The sequence below is a fragment of the Cavia porcellus genome, unplaced genomic scaffold (assembly GCF_034190915.1).
Source record: "Cavia porcellus strain 051 isolate PalLab524CR breed Dunkin Hartley unplaced genomic scaffold, mCavPor4.1 scaffold_15, whole genome shotgun sequence".
In the NCBI taxonomy this organism is placed as follows: Eukaryota; Metazoa; Chordata; class Mammalia; order Rodentia; family Caviidae; genus Cavia; species Cavia porcellus.
Genome location: NW_026947498.1, coordinates 71,053,722 through 71,079,312, shown reverse-complemented (window position 1 = coordinate 71,079,312; position 25,591 = coordinate 71,053,722). Strand labels below are relative to the sequence as shown.

Here is a 25,591-nt window from a genome sequence, read left to right as displayed (position 1 = left end):
GGCCGAGTGGAGTCGGCAGCCCTGCGCCTGCGCCTGCGCAGCTCTCCGCGGGGCGCTCCTGCGGCCGAAAGCTGGGCGGCCCAGCCCGGCTCTGGGTGCAGGCTGGGGTCCGTCGGGGGAGTTTGCGTACACTCTACCCAGTTTTTCTTCCGCATTGGCCCCCTCGGTAATTCTGTGTTTTGTAACTACGCCTTGGTCTCTCGTCCCAGTGGCTCGCCACTATTCCCTGCTGCTTCTCCAAGCAGAGAAGTTGTTCCAGACCGGCCCCCGTCCGGTGTTAACTCCCAGCAGCTGGCCGTGAGATACTTGATCGTGGTTTGCACGCAGGAACTTAGAGCCCGAGCAGTTAGCTACCCCGGCCGCGCGGGTGCAGGTGGAGAGACGGCGGCGAGTCCGGGCTGCAGGTGTCCGGGTCATCTGCGAGGGCAGTGCTGCCAGCCGGCCCGAAGACGCAGCCCGTCTGCTTTATAAATAATCCTGAAGGGAAGTTCTCCATTAGGCGCAGAAGAAGGTACCTTTCCTAGTTTAAGGAAAACAATCCATTAAAGCCATAAGGCCCACGATCCTAATTCATCAAACTGATTCCAGTTTTATTCTTATATGTGTTTTCTCTAAGGAGATTTTGCTGAACAGCCATTGTGAAAAGCCTGTGCTTTTTTTTTTTTTTTTATTATTATGTACTAGAGATTGAACCCAGGACTGTGAATCGCACAGCTGGGTAACTGGTCTCCCAGCTCAAATCCAGGCTTCTGATATTTCTGATTACAAATAAATGCCATAGTCCAGCGGCGTGTAATCCCTGCCCTGATGGAAGCCTAGGCAAGAGGCTTGCCAAGAGTTCAAGGCCAGCTTGGATTACATAGGAAACCCAGCCTGAATTGCACAGCAAGAGCCCGTCTTCAAGACAAAGCAAAACAAAACAAAAACAGTAGTGAAAATGTTACCGGACTGAGTCTTCAAGGTTCCCAAAACTTGGATGAGGACTTAACCCACCCTAAGGATAGACTGGAGATTCGCGAACTCTTTAAGTGAAATAATAATTTTTAGGATGTGTCAGAGGGAAGGGAAGGATCTACTTGGTAGAGCTTTTAGACTCTGAAGAGTGAAGTGCAGAACGCTCAGAAAAATGGGACACCTGAGTCCTTGGAAACGATCTCAAGATGGACAGTGCAGGCTGTGCGCCCCCGCTGTGTCACCTTACCTATCTGCCAGGCAATGTCAGGGTGTAAACCACTTAATATGTGTGAAGTTGAGATCTGCTGCCAGCTAATATTGTTGCTTCCTTGAGGGTGGAGGAAGCCCAGTTTACAGGTGAGAAGGACAGGTCCAGAGCCCGCGTGGACAGGCTTACTGTGTCTTTAAGACCTTCAGGAATTTTTTTTTTAAAGTAAGTTTCCTGGAAGGGAAAAGGGCTTAAGTAACTTTCATTCCTGGAGATTCATATGTTTGTTTAAAGTATAATTTTTAAAACACCAACTTCCTTAGCTGCTTTCTCCCTAGTTTTAAAAAATTTCTTTTATCTTACTTCAAAACCTTCATGAAATAGGCAAGTGCTAAAATAGTTTTGCTTCTTTTGGAAAAGTAAACTTGTAAAACATTTTAGCCATGCGTTGGTGTTGCGCTCCTGTAAGCCCAGCACTGAGTGTAGCTGAGGCAGGAGGATTGCCAGTAGCTTGACGTCGGCCTGGATTATACAGTGATTTCAAGGCCAGCTTGAAATACACAGTAAGACCGCGTCTCCAAAATAAAACAAGCTTCACTCTCTGACACTGGCTAGATGGCTTCATTTGTGCTTGTAGCATATACATGGCATGTTTTCATAGGCTACTCCAGAGTCCACAGCAGGACTCGGAGCTTCCTCAGGTAGCAAAATGCCTTAGACGGTTTCTTTTTTTTTTAATTTTAAAGAGGGTAAGACTAAACATAACAAAACATAGAGCACAAAATTGTTTTCATTCTAAAAAGCTGAGTGAAGGTGTTATAATAATAATGTGACCTTTTTAGCTTGTCAAAGGCTTTCACATATGTGGGGGAAGAAAAAAAATTACTCTTTTCTTTGAGCAAAGGATTTAATTAGAAAAAAAGACAACCAGAAATAATATATTTAGTATAGTATATTTTTAGGAATGCATAACATATGAGATGTACATTTTGAAGTTTCATTCATAACATTTACTGTAGTAATAACAAGACAGCAGATTATCACTTTACAACATTACACATGAATGGTTTTGACTTACAAATAAAATATTTACAACCTACCTTTACAAAATGACACTGTGTGCATACAAAATGAAAAACCGCAGAAAAATTTAAAAATAATAAAACAACCCAAAACTCAGAAGATACACTTAAGGCAGACCAGCAAGACACTGAAATAATTAAGGCTGTGGAATTCTTCTGCACCTTGAAAATATAGAGCTATTTGTCAATACTGTGGAGTGTCTTTAAATCAAGTGTTACAAGCCTGATGGAAGTACATACTTATATGTATATGTGTAATGGTCCCTATGGGGAAACCTGTCCACTATGAATAAGGCCCTTTAGCTGAATGGTCAGAGAAGCCCACCATAAATTCTCAAAAGACTTGGGAGGGGTCACTCAAAACCAAGAGGTGCCAATCAATGTAGGTTGCAAACCAGCTATGAATAATTCAAATGTAAAGTGACCTCTCAATCCAGGTAAACAGAATAGCCTAAATGATGGTCCTGCTGTTTGACACTTTGTTAGTTGGCTCCATGGACTTCAAAGGACAGCAAATTCTACTGAGCAGGATTTGTCTTCTCACGTTAGCCCTAGTAGTTTTGAATGGCCCTGAAAGATTTTCCAATTAAAAAAAAAACAAAACCTGTCCTACCTGGGCTGTCTGCAAATGGATAGATTTCTGCATATGAGCAATAACATATACATACATATTATACACTATGTACATGTACAGATGTACACATAACAGTATTTTCCAACACTTGCACTTGGATCACTGCTGCTCTCTGAATAGGATTTCGTTGTCAAGAGTATATGTAGCTTTGTCACAGTCTTCATGTCTGTCCTACCACTAGTGTTACTCAACTTCCCCACAGAGTAGGCTGAAGTTTTGGCAGAAACAGAAGTAAAAGCACCAGGGTTAAAAAAAAAAAAAAAAAAAAAAAACCCAAACTTTAAAATGACAGATATGGCTTATGTCAGTAAGAGAAAATGTATATTTTGTGAACTTCAAATTCATAACCACATCTATGGGTCATGGTAACAGTCTCCATAGTACCCCTTGATGGGAGTCAGTCCATTTCTATGCTGCTATCCCTGGGCTGGCAAAGTTTGCATTCCAAAAACTGGTATTTGCACTTTTTTATCTCTCCCTTTTCTCACTTAACCTCACTTTCTGAAATAAGTTATCTGACTAAACCATTATTTTGATCATTTGGATAAAAAGTATATCTGACTACATTTTAGAATTTCTGCACAAACACACCAGAGGCAAATCACAATAGCCTGTGAGTATTAAATTTAGGCTTTCCATAAATGTCCTTTAAAAATGAAAGATTAACTTGTTTTTTTCTTCTCCTCTAACTTCTCTATTTAATAAATATATTGAAAATAAGGAAGATAGCCCATTCATAAAAATATGGCCCTGTGGTACTTCTGTATAGATTTTTTTTTCATGTGAACATTTGTTATTAAAAACATCTAGTGCTATGGACATATTTCAGCCCTTTTAACCCTCTAGAATTAGTGAAACAACTGAGGGCTTTATTGTTTTCAGAAAATAAATATTACCGTAGTTTCCTTTTTCCCCCAATGCAGCATGTTCTGTCTTCCCTAAGCCTACCAGTCAAATCATTCATTCCCAAGAGGTTTCTAGATTTTAAGTAGTAAGGAAAGATCGGGATGCAGTTTTATAAGTAAATCCACAAGAAGGTCACATTCTGTGTTTTCCTGACCCAGGGATGTCAGCCGGAAGAAAAAGGATTACGGTCTACATTCCTCAAAACCCATCTAGTACACCTCGCAGGATTCATTGGCTATCCTGAGTAAGGTGAGTCTGCATTCTTGCCTTCCTATGAAGACCCTTTATGTTCAAAATATTTCCTCTTCTATCAAATGCATAAGAGAAAGTCTTGTGGTATAACTTTTTTATTATTTGGAAATCAAATTCACGACCTTGTGCTTGCCAGGCAGGCACTTAGGCCACTGAGCTATATCCCTAGCCAAGAGAGAAAGTTTTAGTCGATCCACCATTTTATATCACATTCCCTCCCTCCTATTCTCACAAGTCTAAAGTTCCATGCTATTCCACATAGGCAAGAAAAAAAGACAATGACTGACTCACAGGCTGTGTCAAATCACGGAGGCGATGGGACAACAAATACGCTATTTTTGAAAGGCCTATCTAAAAAAAAAAAATGGATCCAAGTGTTCCCACCAAAAGCCAACAGCCAAAGCCACTTCCATCCCTGTGCATCCATCTTGCCTCTTCTAATAGATTCTTGTGAGACTGCTATCTCAGTGAGGAAATTGGCTGCTTGGGTTCTTCTCGGTCCATTTTTCCAGAGCATAAAGCTTGAGACACAAAGGTAAGTGTTGCTTTGGAGGGTTTCTTAGTCTTCACATCTCCCGTAAGAAACAGTGGAGACGTGCGGCTCCATCAGCTCTCCTAACTTTTGTCTGTAGACTAGCCGAGCTTTTAAATGACCGAAATTATATGGTAAGGCCAAATAACATTCAGACAAAGAGCATATACTACCTCTAATTAGGAGCAGTGTATAGGATTTAACTTCATTAGTTTGTAAATGGTATCTAAAGGCATGAATATTGAAAACCTGGAATGTTGAAAGTTACTATCAATAAAATTCTTAGCACTGGCAGTGTGTAGCACGCTTAAAAAATCAAAGTATTTTATAGATGTCTCAACGGTAGTATTTTCTCAGCATCCCTATGGGATTCCTGTCTTCCCCCCACCCCACCCCTTTAACAGTGGGGATGTTTGCAGCAGGAAACAAAAAGTTTGTCTAAGAAAGTATGAATCTGGAATAGTGAGGCTGCAACTCAAGAATTCTGGTCCCATCCTATACTCAGATGTTTTCATTTAAAAGATACTTTAAAATAAAGAAAAATCCTGCAATCTCAGTCAGCCTAAATGCAGCGAACCTCTCCATTTCCCATCCTCCCCTCCAAAGGCACTATTTATATAAAGTCTTCGTGAACCACAGAGCAGTGAAGCCAGCTTTCTCTTCTGTCTCTGTCACCCCGCTTTAGATTGCTTATGGCCAGGAGCAGCCTGATGGACCACTCCAGTGTTATAACTACTTCTTAAAAAATTGTTTGTAGAAGATATAAATTTACTTTTTCATTTGAAACAAATATAAAAGATGCCAGAAAATCATTACACATCTTATGAGTGAGTGCGGGTTGTTCCTGATCTTTCCCTTCTCTTTGCACCTCATCTTTATGATGCAAAAACAAAAAAGAACTGAACTGTATGCAGTGAATGTAAGCCAAGCAAGAACCCTGCGATTGTAACCCACTGAGCCGAGATGTGAGCCTTGCTAGGAACTACCATAACTGTAGCAGACGTGGACTGTGTCCTCTCCTCTCTTTTTTATGACCAAATAATCTGTGCGAAAGCAAGTACAGGAGCATGGGCCCTGATCCTGACCCTGCCACACTAGCTCTCAGATCCATCTAAACTACATTTCCCAGGCCCACCTTCTGGGATTTCTTATTATTTCCAGTTTTGGAGAATCTTTGAACCAAGACCATTATCTTATCCCTGTTGGGAGGGACCAGGTGCTGTGCTTCTAAGGGGCCTCCCTGTGTGTTCTCCTCCATTATCAAACTCTATAAAATACACCCCCTTTTTCCTTAGGACCTCTATTCAGTTCCCTCTACTCTACTGATTGGACTTTGGCTCCAGATAACAAAATCACATTTCTTTTCATTTCGAGGTCCCTCCTTTCCTGTCTTCCCCAACACAGGTACTTGGGGAGCCTTCTGCGCAGCCTCCCTGTCAGGCCCATCTTGGCTTTGATAGAAAAGCTAATACGAAAGCTGTGGCTCCATCTAATGTTGTGTCGCTCTCCTGCCCCGTGACATTATTTCAATACGGCCCTTCAACCACGGTCCTAGACACTGTCCTCCGCAGCTTGTCATAGCAATTCTGAGTGGCCCGGAAAGAAGCTGTTTATCCCGGTCAGCCACGGAGGTCAGAAGAGAGGTTACCAAGCCACTGTTGAGAGGTGTGAGGAATGCTGGAGCCTATGATCTATTCCAGAACAAGCCCTACAGGTGGAGCGTTCCTCTCTCGTGCTTTATATCATAATGAAGACATGTTAGGTTAAAGGGCTTTCCATAGACATTGTTGAAATTTTAAAATATTCTACCATATAGTATTATAGTTGTATGCAGATCACAGTTTAGATGAAGACAGCAGAGGACAAGAGAGGTCTGGGGAGGCTTCAGGACCCAGGTCTACTCAAAAACAGGAAACAGTGTGGTCGGAGTTGGTTTCCATATATTTGGTTAATTCCCAAAATACTAAGTGCTATCTAGGCTTATTGCTTGTACTTTCTACTACTTATTAATCTGTAATCTTGAATGGGATCAAGTGGGAGGTGGATGAATAAGCTGACTTTGAAACCAATGGAAAAATATTACGAATACTTTTAATTCTATATTTCCACTGTGAGTATTTTTATATATTAAAGGTCAGGCTTAGTTTCCACCATTCCTTTTTTATTTAAATATGTTTGTAGTTCTTATTATCATTCATGAATTTTCCGCTTGCACTTCTGTGCTGCATGAGTTCAATCCTCTCCATCCCATGAATAGGAGAGAAATAATGCTTGATTTAAACATACACTTGAGTTACATTTTTAAAACATTATTTGCTTAACAGCAATTTTCAAAACACAGTCTAGAAAACAAAGGGTGGGTCGTATACAAACATAAAACCCAACAACTTTTTCCTCTACCCCACCCTTGAAATAAACCAAAGCAAAAAACAGAAAAACCATGAATTGCCCAGGGTTAGTGGCTTTCCCATCAGAGGGAAAAAAGGGCAGTTAATAATCCTGTATGGAGAATAGGTGTCAGAAAGCAGCATTGGCCTCCAAATGCAGTTAGTCCTTTTATCCAGAGAAATATCAGTGGCTGAGCGGTGATAGATATTGCGACCTCAGTTAAAACTCAGTGGTCTGTTAGGGTGATGTATCAGGTTTGCTCCATGGCTTCAAAAAGGACTTAGGACCAGGCGTTTAAAAGGCTTATATGGCTGCCTCCTTTTGGTAAGACCCCTTAGTGTCACCTGGGGTTAGAAATAAAGCAAGCCAACTTTCTGTAGAGTCAGAAAGTGTTGGTACACTGTTCATAGGAACTGTAGGGAAGGTTTCTATGTGCCCTTTTGTACGAACCTGTGTAGTCACTTCACCTATTTCAAGCCAGGTATAGACATAAAAATAACCCTACAGCTCTTCCTGGCTTTGGACTTACTTCCAGGCAGACTTTCCTGCCAGAGGAACTGTGAACCGCCAGTGATTCGGAGTATTGTTTCATATACAGTACTTCTCTTAATCAAATAACCCATGACTGAGAGGGAAAAAAATCTTCTCATTCACAGATCGCAAAAGGGTAACATTGCTTTCTCTTAATGCACAGAATTTGGTAAAAGATTTCTATACAAGATTTATAAAATGTTCTAAAAAACTCGTCATCTAATTGTGCTTAGTCAAAACAATGTAATGCTTCGGTAAGTAAGTAAAGTACTGTCTTAACTGGAGCACTCAGATTTACTTAGGATCGATTTCATATATAACTCTATATTATAAAACTCTGAAACCTGAATGGGGTCTATTACACTGTATGTGTACATGTAACCTATTAAGAAACTATATCTAAGTCATCTAAGTCAGAATAGTTGACATATATGTTCTCTCTATTAAATAGAACTTTTTGCTTCCAAGTCAGCAAAGTCAGGAGCCTTTCACACTCATCGCAGTGAGTTTAAGGCTTGCCCACTCAACCACTCAATTTGGAATGTACAACTAAAAATTTTATAACAGCTAACATCCGTGTTATCCTTGGTCTTTCTTGTAATGCTTTCTGTGACTCTGCATCTGTATTTCTTCAGAATTGCCTTCTGGAAAGCCCCTGGGCTTCGGGTGACTTTGACTGCTGCTCAGACCCTGAATCACCACCGACAAGGTTTACGGGGACATCGCTCACGCCAGAGAGCCACGTGGGGGGAAGTGATAAACAGTTATTTACAGACACGGTCAGTCTTGCTTTGGTTCGCACCGCATGTCTATGTGAAACCTAAGGGCTGGGAGATGGCTATGTCCCTTGGTTCACCCGGGTGACGATGTAGCTCTTGACGTTGGGAATAGGGCGCACGTCGTTCTGGTGCTTGCGGCGCTCTATGAAGCAAGCCAGGCGGGAGGTGTCCAGGGGGATCTTGGAGTAGCTGTCACTGTGGGGCTGCAGCCACGGGTGCTGCAGGCAAGTGGCTGCTGTGGGCCGCCTGCGGAAGTCTTCCTGTAAGATCACATTGATGAAATCCCTGGCGGCGTTGCTCACACCACAGAAGTATTCGTGGGGGAAGCTGAAATCCACCCTGCATACGTTGATGCACGTCTCCTCTTTGCTCTCATCCAGGAAGGGTGAGACCCCACTAAGCATGACGTACGTCAGAACCCCGATGCTCCAGATGTCTGTGCCAAGGGAGACGGGGATGCCTTGGATCACTTCGGGGGCGGCAAACTCGGGGTTCCCCAGCAGGTGGTGGATGTGGAAGTGGCCTGAGATCTGGACAGCATCTTCCAAGTCAATGAGCTTCACTCGAGGCACTGGGATCCGAAGGTCGATGAGTAGGTTTTCAGGCTGCGGGGAGGCAGGGAAAAGAGAAGCAGGTTCCAGTGAGGCTCTTAATGAAAACACACTTCTGCTGTTCTGTCATGAAGTCCTCAGCCACTGGAGATGCCCTGGGCCAAGGCACAGATGACTGCGCCCAGGGGGTGTGAACTCACTAAACTCTGAGTGTGGTTGCACTTTGAAGAAGTTGTTGGCCATTGACAATTTTGGAAGGAGGGTTTTTTGTTTTAGTTTTGGTGCTGGGGATTGAACCCAAGGCCACATGCATGCTAAACACTGAGCTACACACCTCAGCCCCAAATCCTGTCTTCTTAACTACCCTTGCTACAGAGGACTCTTTTTGAGCAGCATGAGGGGACATTTACTGATTTCCCTCTGTAAAATCAGAACAGGTTGTTAAAGCTCTCTAACCGTCTCTTGCCCTGATCTCATGGCCTCTGGCGTGTTCTCATTCCTTTATTAACAGTGCATTTAAATTTTGTCACAATTTAGCTTCTGTTTATATGGATTCTAATCTAAGTAAGTAGACTGAAGTTCATATTTCTTAGGGTAAGGACTGGAAGGTGGGACCAGGCTTTCTGCTGCCAGGGCACCTTTTTCTCACTACCTTTATGTCCAAATGTGCCACCCTGCAGTTGTGAAGGTACTGCAGAGCCTCCATGATGTCTCGGATGTAGAAAGCCACTTTCTCCTCCATCAGCTCGTCATGATTCATAAGATAGTCTAAGAGCCGGCCGTCATCCATCCTGAAAGGAGAGAGGGAAAGGAGAGGGAGGCATTGTGAAGAATCAGAAAGGTGATGCACGTGGAAGCTTTCGAGTCTCTCTTGCAGGTGAAGATCAAAACTACAATCCATGCATGCGTTAGAACCCAACGACAGTGCAATGTTCGGGACTAAAATAAAGTTACGAATGTGGAGAAGGAAAGAAAAGCCTTGTGTGAGAAGGATTTTAAAATGCATTCCAAACCCGTGGAATGTATTGACGCAAAGCACAAACCCCGATGTAAACTGGGGACGGGGTTGTCACGTGTGCACTACTCTGAAGGGGCCACATTCACAGGGGTGGGTGGCACATGGAAGATCTATGTACTTTTCTCTAAAGTTTACGTACACCTGCTCTGAAATTTTATTTAAAAGTGCTCTAAAATATGAATTAATTTTTAAAAATTGTTTATAAGGAAAAAGTTCTGATACCCCTTTATAGAGGGTTAGTTTGCATTTCTTGGGGGTAAGGACTGAAAGATTGCAAAATAAAGATACCCTTTAACCAGAGCCTAGTGCCAATAAGCCTATATCTATCTATCTACATCTATATCTGTATCTATGTGTCTGTCTGTCTGTCTGTCTGTCTATCTATTTGCCTCCTGCATACTATTCTGGGGCTCACCACCAACCTACATCTCTAGCTCTTACAAACAAAACAAAATAAAAAACAAACAAACCAGGAAAAGTTACAGTTTAGAAAGTAAGAGAAAATGGTAAGGAACTCCTTAACAAAGGAGAGTAAGAAAAATAGGAAAGGGCCCCAGAGAGGGCAGGGGCTTGCTTGGAGGGAGGCCAGCCTGCCCACAAAGGCTTTCTCTGGGCTGGGTCTAGCTGATCATTATCTCAGTCCTGGTTTCACAGCGGGGGACTCTCATGGCTGAGGGCAGAGTCCATGCCCAATGAAGGCCGGTCTGTGCATGGAGGTCCAGTCACGTGGGGCTTGGCTTTTGCTGGACTCCAGGCGATCACAGGTTTAGGACGATGGCTGGGGCCTTCTGGGTGTAGCTGCATGTCCTAACCCATCCCACACCTTGGTGTGCTCAGTCTTGAAGGGGAATGTGATTGTGTGAACTTGGGGCCAACAGATCCAGTTGCACCAGCTTTTAGGCAGATGCCCCCGAAGTGACTAATATATCTGCGTGCAGACCTAAGAAGGGATTTGACCCAAAATGTTACAGTAACCAAGGACACAAAATGAAGGTCAAGCTTTCTTCTATTTTTAGTTGCCTATTGGGTACTTTTAGAGCCAAGTGAGAGTTGTGATTTTGAGCCTTTTACTGTCTCAGAAGAAAACACAAATGGTGCCTTTAATGAGCTGAGCAGGCTGAGAGCCCAGGACTCTCTCAACCCTGTAGTGGGCTTCAACATTTTCATGATTGTCATTCCTCCACAAGGCACTTTATCCTCTTTTTTTTTTTTTTTTTTTTTTTTTGGTCTTTTTACTATGCAGTTTGGTCTGGACTTGCATTCACTCTGTAGGTTGGGCTGGTCTTGAACTTACAACGATCCTCCTGCCTAAGCCTCCCGAATGCCAGGATTACAGACGTGCACCACCACGCCTGGTTTTCCTCCTTCATCTCAAAGAGGAATAGCACAAAACTCTTTCCTCCTCTTCCCTGCCTTTTTTTGCTGCTAGGAATTTTACTCACAACCTCATACTTGCCAGGCAATACTGTGCTGCTGAGCTATATCCCTGGCCCTCTGCTTTATTTTTAATGTTGCTATTTTACTTTCTGGTTGTGCTTTCCTTTTGGATGTTTTAGAGAAGTAGGCAATTGAAATTAGCCTCTTTATTGTTCAGTTCAGTCAAGGCTCCCAGGAGTCCCTTCTGGGACCTGTGACAGCCTTTTGGCTCCCTCAGTTGGATTTTTTGCCTACCAGCTGTGCCATCTACCAGGATGGGTCATGGTCTTACTTGCTCACATGGCTTCCTTTGGAAGCCTGGAGACAGCCCCATCTATAGCGACCCCACTTTTTGTGGGGTGCATGATGTTGGCTTCTCTCCTCTGGGGTCCAACAAGCCCCCTGCTCGGGAGGTTGGGAGGCTCACTGGAATTGCAGGGCCCTTTTATGACAGGCTCCTGTCATACCCTAGATCCTGGCTAACCTTAGAGGGCAAGAGCCAAAATATCAGCTGTCCTCGTCACCCTTGTATCTCTTGGAGCTTTGGGCTTTAGGTCTTGGTTGATCACCCAGAAGGTTAGTTACACCATCTACTTTTTTTTTTTTTTTTTTTTTTTTTTGTCTTTTTGAGACAGAGTCTCGCTATGAGTTCAGGCTGGCCTTGGACTCCCTTTGTAGCCCAAGCTGGTCTTGAACTTGACACAATCTGCCTGCCTTGGCCTCCCAATTGCTGAGATTCCAGGAGTGCTCCACCATACCCAGCTTAGTTCTATTATTTTGAAGTGAGAGCAGGAGGTTTCAATTCTATTTTAATTTCCTCTGGATCCTGGGAGTCAGTGTCACATCCCATCTATCTTACAGAGCATGGCCAATCATCTTAAAACACTATTCAGGTTGTCTGTTAAAGGGACAACCTATATTCCTATAGCATACTAGCAAACAGAATCTTGTAAAGAAAATATAAAACTAGCAGAACTATAATCATGTTTAGCACAATCTAAGTTTTGCTAAAGAGTTGTAGCTATGAGTATTTGCTCTACTCCTCTTAAGTACTAGTAAATACTTAAGGAGTATTTTAAAAAATTAACACAAGGTCTTGCTATATCATCCAGGCTGGCCTTAAACTTGAAATGATCCTCCTGTTTCAGCTTCCCAAGTGCTGGGATTAAAAACATGCGCACCATGCCCAGCCATTTTAAAAATTTACTTTTAAAACAGACTTTACACAAGTTCTGAATTTGGACAAATTATTCTTTTTTTCTTAATAATGTAAAAAATATATTCCTTTAAAATAGAAATATAACTTAACTTTCCCTTTTCTAGAGAGTTATATGTGAGAATGTTAATTTTTGGTAACTTGACATTTAGTGATGAACCAAGAAGAAAGCAATCCAAACACGTTTTTAAAACATCAAGTATGATACATTTCAAATACCAAAACCAGGTCATTTTGTTTTGTTCCGTTTTTTCAGATGAAGAGGGTCTCACAATGTTGCCCGGATTGGCTTTGAACTTGTGAGTTTAAGTGATTCCCTTCATCTCAGGCTTCCAATTAGATACAGGCCCCAGTCCTGGCTCCACAAAACACTTTTATTTGTCACTTTTTGGTTAAGGAAAATATGAAGTAAGCCAAGTTTCTCCTTGACTTTATTTATTCCTTTTTGAATCTTTTGTCTTTTTGGCAACTTCTCAACTTTAAAGATTGAGAACATACTATGTGGAGCTAACCCTGCCTGGGTTTGGATCCTGGTTCTGCTACCAGCTGTCTGGAGGCTGGGGTGAGTCACATAAGTTCTTTGTGCTCTGACTCCCCTGCAGTGTGCTTTAAAGTAGGAATAATCATAACCATGGCAAAACAATAGTATCTACTTTATTATGAGGATTGTGCAAGTGTCAGGGGAGACATTTAGGTACTTAAGCGTAATTGGTAGTATTGGTAAATGCTTAATAAGTGGAAGCTATCTTCTGACACTCTGTCCTCCTTCTATAACAAGAAGTAACAATCTTTCATGAGCACCGCACTGCTAAAGGGACTGTCTTGGTTACTTTTCTCTCATTGCTGGGACAAAATACCTGGTGCCCAAAATTAAAGAAGGGTTTATTTAGCTCACAGGTTTATTTAGATGGCTGTAAGGCAGAATGGCATGGCAGAGCAGAATACTTCACAGTGACGGAAGACAGCAAAAGCAACAAGAGCAAAAAGGTAGGAGTGTGAGAAAAGACTCTTTCTGTCCCTTATATTGTATGCAGGCTCCCTGTCCCAGGGCGGGTATGGCACTCATTCCTATAATCCCAGCAATGGACCATGAATCAATCACAAACTCTAGATTTAGCCACTTCTGAAAAGCACACCACCATGACTGCATGAGGCTTCTGGGGAACATCCAGACACAAACCGCAACGTTCTGCCACTGGTCCCCCAAAGATTCATGCACATCCCTGTATGCAACAATATTTTAGTCCATCTCTAAGAGTTGCCAAAGTCCTAACAGTTTCAGCATTGCTGAAGAGCCCAAGTTCCAAGTGTTCTCTGAGATCTAAGGTAAACTCTTAGCTGTGAGTGCCTGTACAAATGAAAAGAAAGTTAAACACTTTCAACAAACAATGGCACAAGATAAACATTCCCATTCTAAAAGGTAAAAATGGGATACAAAGGACTGGGACCATATCAAGTCCAAAATTCAGCAGAGCAAATATTAAGTGCTGTAGTTTTATGTGCAGCATCTGAAGTAACCTTAGAGCCAGCTAAATAAACCTATGGCAAGTTGTAGACTCCAAAATATTTGCATGACTCCACCCCTATAGCACTTGTGGTGGTTGTAGCTCCCACGGCTTCTCTCTTAAAGCTGCTCTGCTTCCTCCTTGCAGGTTTCCTCAGACGATCCATTTTCCTGGCTTTTTCATACTTCTGGGGTCTCCACTGCACCTCTGGCTTCACACTCACAGCTTCACATACTGCCCTCTCTGAATCACTGCCTGGCCTCCCAGCCTTCTGAAGTTGAAGTGGAGGACTTAACTTCACAACTCTTGCATTCTGTATGTGCCTAAAACCAGCGCCACGTGAATGATGCTGATGTCTGCTGCCAGTTGGAGCAGTAGCCAGGCTTTCTTCTCTCATGGTTTTAGGGGTCAAGTGCTTGGATCGCTAAGTACTCTAAAGCTGACTCTGAGGAATGAATTCTCGATGCTGCTGCCATCCATGGTATGGCCACCACCATTCTGCAAACTGGCATGTTGGAACGTGGCATGTTGTGGCTTTCTTCTCAAAGGAAAGAATTTTACCTTTTGCAGTCTTGAGGCTGCAAATGGTGGAGACTTGCTGCTTCTCATTATGCCCTGAGGTCATCTTTTGTCTTTTCCTATTCTCATCAAGCTCTCCTCAGTTCTATCTTTGCCTCCTTAGTGCATAGTCTTCCTGAAGCTTCCATTCTGGCCAAACTCACAACATTAAAATCATTATGATGCTATGCTCTTGATCCTCAACATAAATCTGGCTAAAAGCCCCCAACAAAACCATGTCACCACCTAAACACCTTGACATTTCTTCTGCCAGATTAATTAGTCCATCACCCTTAATCTTAGTCTCAGGCAAAATTTCTGGAAACATCAAAATACAGACAAACTTTCCGCCAAGCTATAACATACATCATTTGGAGTCTAACAACCAGTGTGGTTCTTCTTTACAGAAGAACCTCCTGAGGCTGGTCTTTACTAGCAGGATTTCTATCAGCTTATTGGTCTTCTGAGCTCTGACCAGAAACTCTCATACAGAACAGCCTAAGGCATTCCAGTGCTGCTTTTCAGGAAACATCTCCAAACCTTTCCAGACTCTTCCCACAAGCCATTCTCAAAGGTTCTTGAACCACATGGTTAGGTATAGTCACAGGAATGACCTCACTCCTGATACCAAATTCTGTCTTGGTTATTTTTCTCTCATTACTGGGACAAAATATCTCATGCTCAAAATTAAGGAAGGAAAGGTTTATTTACTTAACAGTTTGTGGAGGTTTCAGTCCATAATCAACTGGCTTCAAGGCAGGATGGTGTGGCAGAGAAGCAACAGTGTATTACAGCAGAAGACAGCAAAAGCAACAAGAGCAAAAAGGTAGGAGCCAAGGAAAGACCCTTTCTGCCCCTTATATTTATGCAGGCTCCCTGCCTCAGGCCAGATGTAGCACTCACACCCATAATCCTAGCACTGGACCATAAATCAATCACAAACTCTAGACCTAGCTACCTCTGAAGAGCTTACCCCCAGGACGGTATAAGGCTCTGGGGTCATCCAGACACAAACCATAATAGGTAATGTCCAGGCAGAGCATTCAATTCAGAGTCAGAAACTACTTTGAATGACAGCAGAATCCCAGAAAAGCTCCTCCAGCAAGTCTGATAACCACCAGATCAAGACCACACCCATAAGCTTCAATAGTTTAGCTCAGCCCCTGCTTCCTATGCATCTTCCCTGGACCCCAAGTCTAATCTGGAAGTTTCTATCTTCTCACAGAAACCTGTGCTAATGCTGGATTTCTTTCCTAGTGCTGTCGCGCTCTATAGAAATCATCCATGTATCTCTTGGTCTTCCTCGTTTATATTCTAATGCCTTGAGGGAAAGAACTGTATCTTCTCATGCCTATTCTCTAGAAGAGCTGGAATAGTGAAATGTTTCAAAGATTGAATTCCACCTTAGAAGAATTCCTTGGGGAGCAGAATGGGGGTGCTGCTGTGACAGTGGATGGATGCACAAACCCCTCTCAAATTTCACTTCTATTCCACATTTGTCAATTAACCCACTGCTGCTAAGTTTTTCCTAAACTCCTGCCCAGCCAAGAGTCCACAAGAGAAAGAAAGTAAACACTGGAAAGAGAAATGGGTCCAAACTTACAGTTAGACAAGAGGAATCAGTTCTGGTGTTGTACTGCACGGTAGGGTGACTGTATTTCAAAATAGCTAAAGAGAGCATTTTCCATCTCCTCACCACAAAGAAATGGTAAATGTTTAAAGTGATAAATTTGCTAGTTACTTTGATTTGATTATTACACAATGGTGTACATGTACTGAAACATCACGTATCCTATAAACAGCATTATGTGTCAATTAAAAATGAAATGAAACTAAAGAAAGGTAATTGGACTGAGAAAGATGTGACTTCAGCTCTTAGGATCTTTATGTCCTAGTTTTAAAGATCTAGCTTTAAGGACTTTCTTCTCTCTGCTCTTCTAATCTATAGAAACTGGAAGCCTCTGTAGAAAATTAACCATCCTTATTACTTGTGGCAATCCAGAACCCAGACAGACAGAGACCAGGCCAGAGAGACGCGCTTGTACTTACAGCTCCAGAATCAGGATGTAGGATGTGGGGGACTCGTAGGTGTCATGCAGAGTGACGTACTGGGGGTGCTGAAGGTGCTGAAGCAGGGCAGCCTCGTGCGCAGCCTGCTCCTTCTTCTTCATTTTTTTGCTCACAAATTTCACAGCCACATCTTTCCGGGTAGCTTTGTGAATGCATTTCTTCACTATAGAGAAACGGCCTCTGGAAGACAAAAGGCAGAGAGAAATTCCCAGGGCTTCTCAACTAGGTATCGCTCTATCCAGGGATGTGTAAAGTCTGATGTAAAGAATTCAGATGGTAACATAGTCGAGCACTATGAAATCTGAAACACTTCCAAATCTGAAAACACTTCCAAATCTGAAACTTTTTGAATATTGACATCATGCTGCAAGTAGAAATTCTGTACCTGATCTGATATGGTGAGCCATGGTCAAAACGTAGGCACACCAAACTACTACAGGACAGCACTTTCAAGATAGGTGGATTAGTTATAGATGCAAAGTAAATGAATGCTACATTTAGACTTAGAATGTTGTATTTAGACTCATCCCCAAAGTATCTCATTATATATGTAACAGTATCACAAGATTTTAAAAGTTCCTAAATGTAAAACCCTTCTGGTCCAAGCATTTTATATAAGGGGTACTCAATCTGTATTAGGACTCTTTTCCTAGATTTTTAATTATAATATTGCTATTCAGAAAACTTAGCTTTGTAAATCTTTGAAGTGCAAAAGGGCAGTTAATATCAATTTTTAGTCAATACATTTTTGTTTTGCTTGTTTGTTCTAAGGTTGACCTTGAACTCACTATGTATCTCAGGTTGACCTCAAACTCTGGGTGATCCTCCTGCCTCAGCCTCTAGAGAGCTTGAATGACAGGCATATGCCACCACATTCAGCTAGCCAATAGACTTTGAACATCAGACACAGGCTGTTTTATTTTGTACCTGGTACTGGTATGCTTGTTTTTGGTTTTCTGAAACGGCCTTCTTATATAATCCAGGCTGGCCTAAACTCACTATTTAACCCAAGCTGACCTTAACTTGTGGTGAGCCTCCTGCTGAGTTTCCCCAGTGGTGGGATTACAGGTGTGACCACCACGCCTGGTTCCAGTACTGGGGTTTGAACCCAGGCCTCACACATGCTGAGTAAGTACTATGGAAGGCCTTTGGTTTTCTTTCTTTTTTTTTTTTCTCTTTTTATTGGTACCGGGGATCGAACTCACGACTGCCTGCTTGCAAGGCAAGCACTTATGCTGCTGAGCTAAATCCCCAGCCCCTGGTTTTCTTTTTTAAGCAGAATATATTTTTATAAAACACAACAATAACAACTCTAATATTTAAAAAGGAGGAATTGTAGTCAATGATAATTTTAAAAACATTTTTTAAAGAAGCAAAATTTTCATTTTCTATTAAGGAAAATTTCTAATATACACACAAAAGTAAAGAGCATAGATGTCTTATGTTCCCAGCTTCAAGAATCAAGATTTTACCCATTTTGTTTCATCTGTTCCTTTTCAAACTCCTGCTTTTTTTTTTTCTGGACTATTTCAAGCAAAATCCTGTCACTCATAAATACTTGTTTATATCTCTAATTGACATGGACATTTAAAACTGTATCACCCCCTAGCCAGTATCTCTTCTAACAAAATTGCCCACCCCTAAAAGAGAATGGTTCCCACAGGCAGGTGCTGCCTTGCAGAAGGCAGAAGAGGAGCTCAGCAGAAGGGACCCTGGTCCCCAGCGTAGCAGAGCCAGGGAGGTGAGTGAGGGGACGAGCAGACCTCGAGGTCCCGCAGGAGGCTGCTTTCCCACACAGGGTGAGCCAGGCGTCTTCCGTACCAGGACCCTCGCTCTGCCAGGAAGTGCGAGGTCTTTATTGAAAAACTGTGTTTTGTAGAAATAATTCCATCCCCCCTCGCCACCAGTGCTCCTTTCTGGAAGTTCTGTTATTCAGATATTTGACCCTGTATCATTTTCTGGCTCTTCCTGTTCTGTTTTCCATCTCCTCTTGTAGCTCTGATTTTTAGGAAATTTTTTGGTGTCTCTTTGCCCACTCTTCTATGCAGAGTTTTATTTGCAGCAGCTCGTGATGGTTCCCTGAATGTTTTTTGTCATATTATGTGCTTGTTTGATATTTTCACTATCAAGTTACTTATTTAAGGATATTAATGAGAGTTTTTAGAAGTCTCTTATGCATGGTTTCCTATTTTTTTTAACTTTCATTTTGGAGATTTTTCTGCAAATATTCAGTACTTTTTAGCTGTGATTCACTTATCTCACTTTTACTCCTGAAGGGTATTTTTGCTAGATTTAGAGTTCTCATTGGGTCTTTTATGTTAACACTTCAAAGATGTTTCTACTGCCTTCCGGGCCTCTGGATTCTGATGAGAAATCTGTAGCTACTGAACTCACGATTTCTCCTAATGAAATCTGTTGGTTTTTCTCTTGCTGCCTTTAGGACATTTTTCTTTCTATTGGTTTCCTGTTTGGTTATATGTCTGGGCATGTTTCTGTTTGAGTTTATCCTGTTTAGGATTTACTGAGTTTCTTTGTAAGTTTGTGTCCATCACATTTGGGGACACTTTATGCCATTGTTTCTTCAAAAATTTTTTCTGTGCCAATCACACTCTCTCCTTCAACAGTTCCAGTGACATAAACGTTAGACATTTTTGACATTTCCCCCCAGGATCCTTTAATTGCATTCAATTAAAAGATACTCTTCTCTCTTCTCTTTTTTATTTTTATTTTTGTTGTTTAGCCTCACTGTGTTGTTCAGGCTGGCTTTGAACTCACATGGCCCAGGCTGGCCTTGACTGGCTGCAGTCCTCTTGCCTCAGCCTCCCGAATGCTGGCGTCACAGGTGGGTGACGCTGTGCCTGGCCCTCTGTCCTTCAGAGGGGATAATCTCTGTCTTCCAGTCTGTGGACTCCTCTATCACTTCAATGCTCTGGAGCCCATCAAAGGAATTTGAAGATTTTTATTTACATAATTTTTATTTTAAAAAGTAATTTCTACTTCTCTGTCTATGGCATCTAGTTTTCCATTCCTTTTCAAGAGTGTTCACATTTACCTTAAGGAAGATGGTTAAAATAGCTGTTTTAAACTGTGATCATTCTAACAGCTGAATCATCTCCACACTGGTACCTGTCATTTGGTGTTTTACCCTGAGAAGATTTCATGTTTTCCTGAGGTTTGTTATGTTGCATAATTAGAGATCACAGCCTGCTCATGGAGAGCACGTGCGGTACAGGCATCTGGTTTCCCGCCCTCCTGAGACTCAGCGTCTTCTCTGGCGGGTTAAGCCAGCTGCCCTCCCACGGGACTCCACGCCTGCCTCCAGGTCCCTGGTGCTGCTGGTCCTGCAGCGCCACAGTGCTCCTGTTGCACTTACTTTAATGGTTCTCCTGGACCGTGTGAGTGACTGGACTGGGTTTTCTGAGCTCTCCTGGGTTATGTGTTACTCTTCCACCTGTTTCTTGGCTTCTAATGTTATATTTTCTCTATCTAATGTGCCTGCTTAGAACATTCCTTTGTCATAGTTATAAGCAGCTGAGTTAGCGAGAGATGAGCAGGCAGTCAGAGAGGGCTGGGCACTCAAGGGAGTCAGTGCAGAAGATGAGAACACAGCGCAGTGGTGGCTGGAGGCGCATCTGAAGGAGGCCAGATCAGGGTAAAGCCACAATGGCCAGATTTACATCCTTCCCTAAGGGATGAATGGAAGCTTGAGATTATACTGTCATTGGTACCACTCTTCGGGGATTTCCTATAGAACCAGACCTTTATCTTACTAGGGGTAGACAATCCTCTTTCACTCATTGAGACTGAAACTAAGACTATTAAGACTAAGACTAAAACTAAGATTTAAATTATCAAATTCCATGGATTTCTACCTCACCCCCAAAATAAAAGAACCCCAGTTTCCAGCTGTGTGTGCCTCACTCATTTGGGCCCCCATGTTCCTCTTCGGAGTGTCTCCTATATTTATCTCTCTCGATAAACGTTTGCTACTCTTAATCTCTGCTGTTCGTTGGAATTCAATCTTCCATTTCAGGGAACACGAACTTGACACATCTGACATCTAGCAGACTGGGAGTTGTGCCTCCCCTGTGTCCCTAGATTTAGCGCAGTCTCGGGTGGCAGTATAAATAGATGGCTGTGTTTAACCTCCCCTCCTTGCCTGGAGGCCTGGTGCCACCATCAGTTTGGACCACATGCCATTTTCAGAGACCCCTGCCAGCTCCCGCAGACTGCAGTGGTACCCGTGAGTCATTTCTGGTTAAATATGTGATCGAGTGGCCTTTCCACCTGTGGATGTGCTGTAGAAATGAAGATCTCTCTTCTTGAACAATGGTTTTTTCAATAATACTTCATTATTGGAGAGTTTATTTTATTTGGAGTTCCAGTGGGCTTTTATTGAGACAAACAGACAAAAATCAAGATTTTTACAACCATCTTTTCTGAAGCTCATAAAACTCAGTAGACTTGGTCCACTTACATGTACATACAACTTTACACATCCAAAAAATAGAGTCCCACTGGAACATTTGCCAGTTATCAGAGAGCTTATTTTCCCTTTCTCAAATGTTCCAAAATTTTGAGTTCCACTGTTCACTTCTCAGTAGAACTGATCCCTTGTGGTTAAGGGTACGGGAATTTTTATCCATTTTTTAGTAACAAAAATTACATTCTTGGCTTGATGTGGAGGTAAATGCCAATAATTCCAGCACTTGGGGGCCTGACGCAGGAAGATCACTGTGAGTTCAAGGCCAGCATGAACTACAAAGCAAGATTCTGTTTCTAAAATCATTATGTTTTTAAAAGTTTGTTTTGTTTCAAAAAAAGGACATGACTTTGTTTTCTCCGGGCACCCTCTCTCCGCCACGGGTCCAAATACAGTAGTCTACCTCTTAACAACCCAGCTCTAGCAGCCCTTGTCTTGTCCAGGGAGAATCCTACTAGGGAGAGTTTTTTAGCAGATTGATGGCTTGTGTCTAGATGTCCCCCAAAGCCTCATGTGTCATAGGTGTGGCTCTTCAGAGGCGGCTGGATCTGGATTGTGTGATGCTAGATTAAAGGTGTGATTACTAAATTAATCCACTGACTCGTTGGGCACCACCCTAATTCCAGTAGTCTAGACAGAGTACAAAAGGGGCAGAAAGAAGCTGCAAAGGTCCCTCGCTGGCTTTCTCTCACCTGCTTGCTTGCTGTGGACTGTTGCTTCTCTGCCATCTCACTGGAGCCAGCCATCTATGGAAACCTCTATAAACTGTGAACCAAATAAACGTTTCATCCTTTGACTTTGGCTGTTGGGTATTTTATCGCAGCAATGAGAGAAAATAACTAAGAAACCAGAGAATTTAAATGTACACTTCGACTGGAATCTGTCATCCATGAGGGGCAGAGTCCAGGTGCCACGCAAGCTCCTTCTGACCTCTTGGACTGTGACAACCTTTGGACACATAACTTTGTACCTCAAAGGTGAGTTTTGAGATCAGAGAAGAGTTTAGGTTTTCTTTTGGTGTTAAAAAATGTTTATAAATATAAAGTAGTACTACAAGCTCACTAAAGTCTGAGCAAGTTCTCTAAGAAGCTTCCAGGAGGTCAATAATTTTGCCTGACAAAGCTTGGAGAGCTCTTTCTAATAGGACAGTCCAGAGTACAGGTCCAGAATTCTAGGTTCAGGTGCAATAAGAAAGTCCCTCCTATGGTCTTGGCAGAGTTACATTCATGTGTCTAAGAATAATCATGTTTTATTTTCAGCCTGTTAATGGTTAAAATTTTGAAAAGATCTTTTGAAAATATGAGTATACTCAAGGGAAAGAAAAACTTTCAGGCTGTTGAAGATTAGAAAACAAAAGTGAAAACACTTATTACTCTGAGCAGCTCAGGAGGTGATCTTCCTTTGAGAAATAGTAAAACATCCAACTGTTTTGGGTTTTATAGAAAGTTTTACCCTGTGGCTGTCAACAGCAAATTCCTATCCCAGGCAAGAAGTAATTAGTGCACCAAAGTGATTAAACCAAATTCATTCAGAACCAGCTAGGGCTTTGATTTGCTTGTTACTAGGGCCATATCTAGGTTTACACACTTCAGTGTAAGAAAGCAAACTAGAATTCACTGACTGGAGCTTATTTTTAATAACAATTGCTCCGATGAGAAACATCTGCTGCAAATATGCTGGTGAAACCAGCTGTGTCCATGCCGGACGCTGCCTCTACTCTTCCTTGCTGTGGGGCCTGGAGGAATCGCTGGACCTCCCTGGCCGATTTTCCTTGACTGGACACCTGCCTGGACATGACCTCATTGTGCTGTAAGATCAGATTAAGTCACATTTGCATGGTACCTGGACATAAATGTGGCCTTTTTTTCTCCTTTTCGTTACTAAAGTTTTTCTTTGATGAAAGATGCTGTAATGACAGGCAGTGAATTATCTTGTAATTTGTGCCTAAGAATTAGAAATAATAAACACGCTGGCTCTTTCCACAACCTCTGCTCAGTCAGTCACACCACATAGGAGTTTTATTGCTTCATGGAGAGACACTACCTGAGATGGACAGGGTACCAGAGCAAGCAGTCAGGGGCTCTCTTTTTCTGGCCATAGTGAGACCCTGTCTCATCAAATAAACAAAGAAATGAAAATAACCACCACAACAAATCAGATGTGCTGGACAGACATGGGGACATATATAAAGACCTATCGTCATAAGAGCACATGGAATTTTTTTACTAAAAATTGATCATGATCCTCCCATCAAGCAAGTTAAAACAAAAATCAAGGAATCTTGGACGTCATGGAAGATGGTGGAATGGTAAGGAGCAACACATCAGCCCCTCAAAGATCTGGAATCCAGACACTGGAAAACAACAACTGGAGAAGGGAAGAAGGAGCAGGGTGGACCTCTGGGACCTGGGGAGGAACTGCAGGGAGACTGAAGCCTTCAGAGAAACTGGACAGATGGACCACAGTGCAGAAACCAGAAGGGGCAGCCTGCACTTTCTGCCTGCTCCCGGCTCGTGGTCTGAGGAGGAAGATGGCGGGTGCAGAGACACAGTGCAATGGGCGACACCAGCAGCCTTCAGGAGAGACACACCCGTGGGATGAGGCGGTGACTGGTGAGTGACCGCTGCCCAAGCACCTGTTGCGTCCTCTGCAGACAGGGTTGGTCAGATGCCATTAAAGTGGTAGGGCCCAACGGAGCCTGGGACACAGAGCAGTCTTTGGTTGGCTCCAGCTCAGGGCTCCCAGTGTTGAACTCCTACATTGACTGGGGGAGGGCGGGCAGTCATGGGAGCCATCATGGTCAGGGGGGCAGTGGCAGGCTGGCAGGATCCTCAGAGTTACACACTCAGGTCCCAACCCCGCCACCAGGGGTCAGGTTCAGCCTGAACATCCATGGATTTGAAAGTCCAGTCAAACAACACGCCTAATCCTACTGCTGACTAGCTGGGATTTTCAGCACGGATCTGGGCTCTGACTGCCTTCTTAGTCTACTAGCAAGAGGAGAATCACAGCTTTAACGGTCACAAAGCTGTAGACCCTAGAGAGAACCACGGACTGGAAATCATCATTTTTTTTTCTTTTTTGGGAGGTGTCCCCTCTCCTCTTTAAAATTTTTCATTGTTTGGTTTTATCTGTTTGTGTTTCTTTGTGAGGGTGAACATTGAGTTTTTGTGCCTGTTTTTGTGTTTTCATTCTTTCCTTTCCCTACAGTCTTTTTCATCAGTTTTCTGAGACTTGGTAATCTTCCTCTGTCCTCCAGCCTTGTTTCTAATCTCTTTTTCTTATTTTTCCCCTTCTCCTGTTTAATTTTCTTCCCTATAGGGTAAAGTTGTATTATTGAGTAGATATATACTGTCCATAATTTTCCAATTTGTCTTAAACTTCCTTACATAAGTGTAAATCTTATATGGCTAAAAGTGGCAAATTATTAATTATCACAGCTCGTCACTTTGCAGTCTGTGCTAGATGCTACTGTTACTGCTGATTGCACTACTTTAGCCAACGTGACATAGTTGCTGTGATCAGTTGATCTTCCTTGTATGGCAATACCTGAATTGACATAAACAATTCTGCAGTCCAGTACCAAAGAACTGGGTGGTTGGCCAAACAAGCTACACCCTCTCACCCTGATAAACAGAAGAGGGAGGATCCTGGGACAGACTCAAACGCCAAGAGCCGGCTAAGCCTAGAAGACGTTTCTGAAAAGTAGTCATTTCCTAAAGAGGTCTGAATAGTAGTAATAAAGCTACCTACCATAAGCAATTTACAAACACCAATGTAGAAAACAAACATATAAACAAACAAAAAAAGAAAAGAAAAGAAAACAAGAAAACATGGAAGCAAGATGTAACCCCAGATCTCTGCCTGCCCAGGGGACACTGAGGTGGGAAACACCAAAATCCATACAGCTGAACTTTCTGAAATGGTATCAGTGGAAGTAGCCAAGCAGATAAATGAGTCTCTAGAAAAAGACAAAAGAAAACAAAACAGAAATAATTACACAAGTAATTAAAGAGATGATAACCATTGTGAAGGACATTGTTAGTGAATCTAGAGTAAAGTTTAAAAAAATACAGGAGCTTAGGAAAGTGATTGAAACCATGAATGCCCAACGTAGGAAAGAACTGGATTCCATGAAACAAATTCAAACGTATCCAGGAGATTAAAAATTCCATTGAAAGTATAAACAGCAGAATCAACCAAACTAAGGACCAAATACCATCAGATCCAGAAGATAGGTTTGTGGTTAGTAATATTCAATGAAAGACTTCTCAAAAATAGCAAGGGCCTATGGAAAAAGTCAATCTCATAGCTGCTAGATAAAGCAAAGAAGAATAACATAAGATTGATAGGTATAAATAAAAAAATCAGAAGATAGCACAAAGGGCATAAAAAGAACTTGTTCACAGAAGTAATGGCAGAAAACTTCCCAAACACGGAAGAAGAATTTGACGTACAGATAAGTGAAGCCTACAAAACTCCAATTAGCTGTGATCAGGAAAACAAAT

At 42.3% G+C, this 25,591-nt stretch overlaps 1 protein-coding gene and 1 long non-coding RNA gene across 9 annotated transcripts in view; one reads left to right on the top strand and one right to left on the bottom strand.

Moving 5' to 3' along the window:
* The first annotated feature begins 17 nt into the window (after positions 1–17).
* Positions 18–10,135, top strand: LOC134470522 (uncharacterized). Of its 4 annotated transcripts, none has more exons than XR_010039458.1 (4): positions 18–166; positions 3,943–4,033; positions 8,123–8,266; positions 8,647–10,135. It is a non-coding gene; the product is annotated as an uncharacterized LOC134470522 (long non-coding RNA). The 4 variants fall into 4 exon arrangements; XR_010039457.1 differs by lacking the exon at positions 18–166 and adding an exon at positions 173–511; XR_010039456.1 differs by lacking the exon at positions 18–166 and adding an exon at positions 518–1,311.
* The window catches only part of Kalrn (kalirin RhoGEF kinase), a 581,802-nt gene continuing 562,919 nt past the window's right edge, over positions 6,709–25,591 (bottom strand). For all 5 annotated transcript variants that reach the window (XM_063225109.1, XM_023562599.2, XM_013146376.3 and 2 more), the window contains 3 exons: positions 16,580–16,780; positions 9,470–9,608; positions 6,709–8,871 (listed from right to left, as the gene is read on the bottom strand). In XM_063225109.1, coding sequence (XP_063081179.1) covers positions 8,326–8,871; positions 9,470–9,608; positions 16,580–16,780 — 886 coding nt within the window. In that variant the 3' untranslated portion in view covers positions 6,709–8,325. The remainder of the gene's footprint in view (positions 8,872–9,469; positions 9,609–16,579; positions 16,781–25,591) is intronic.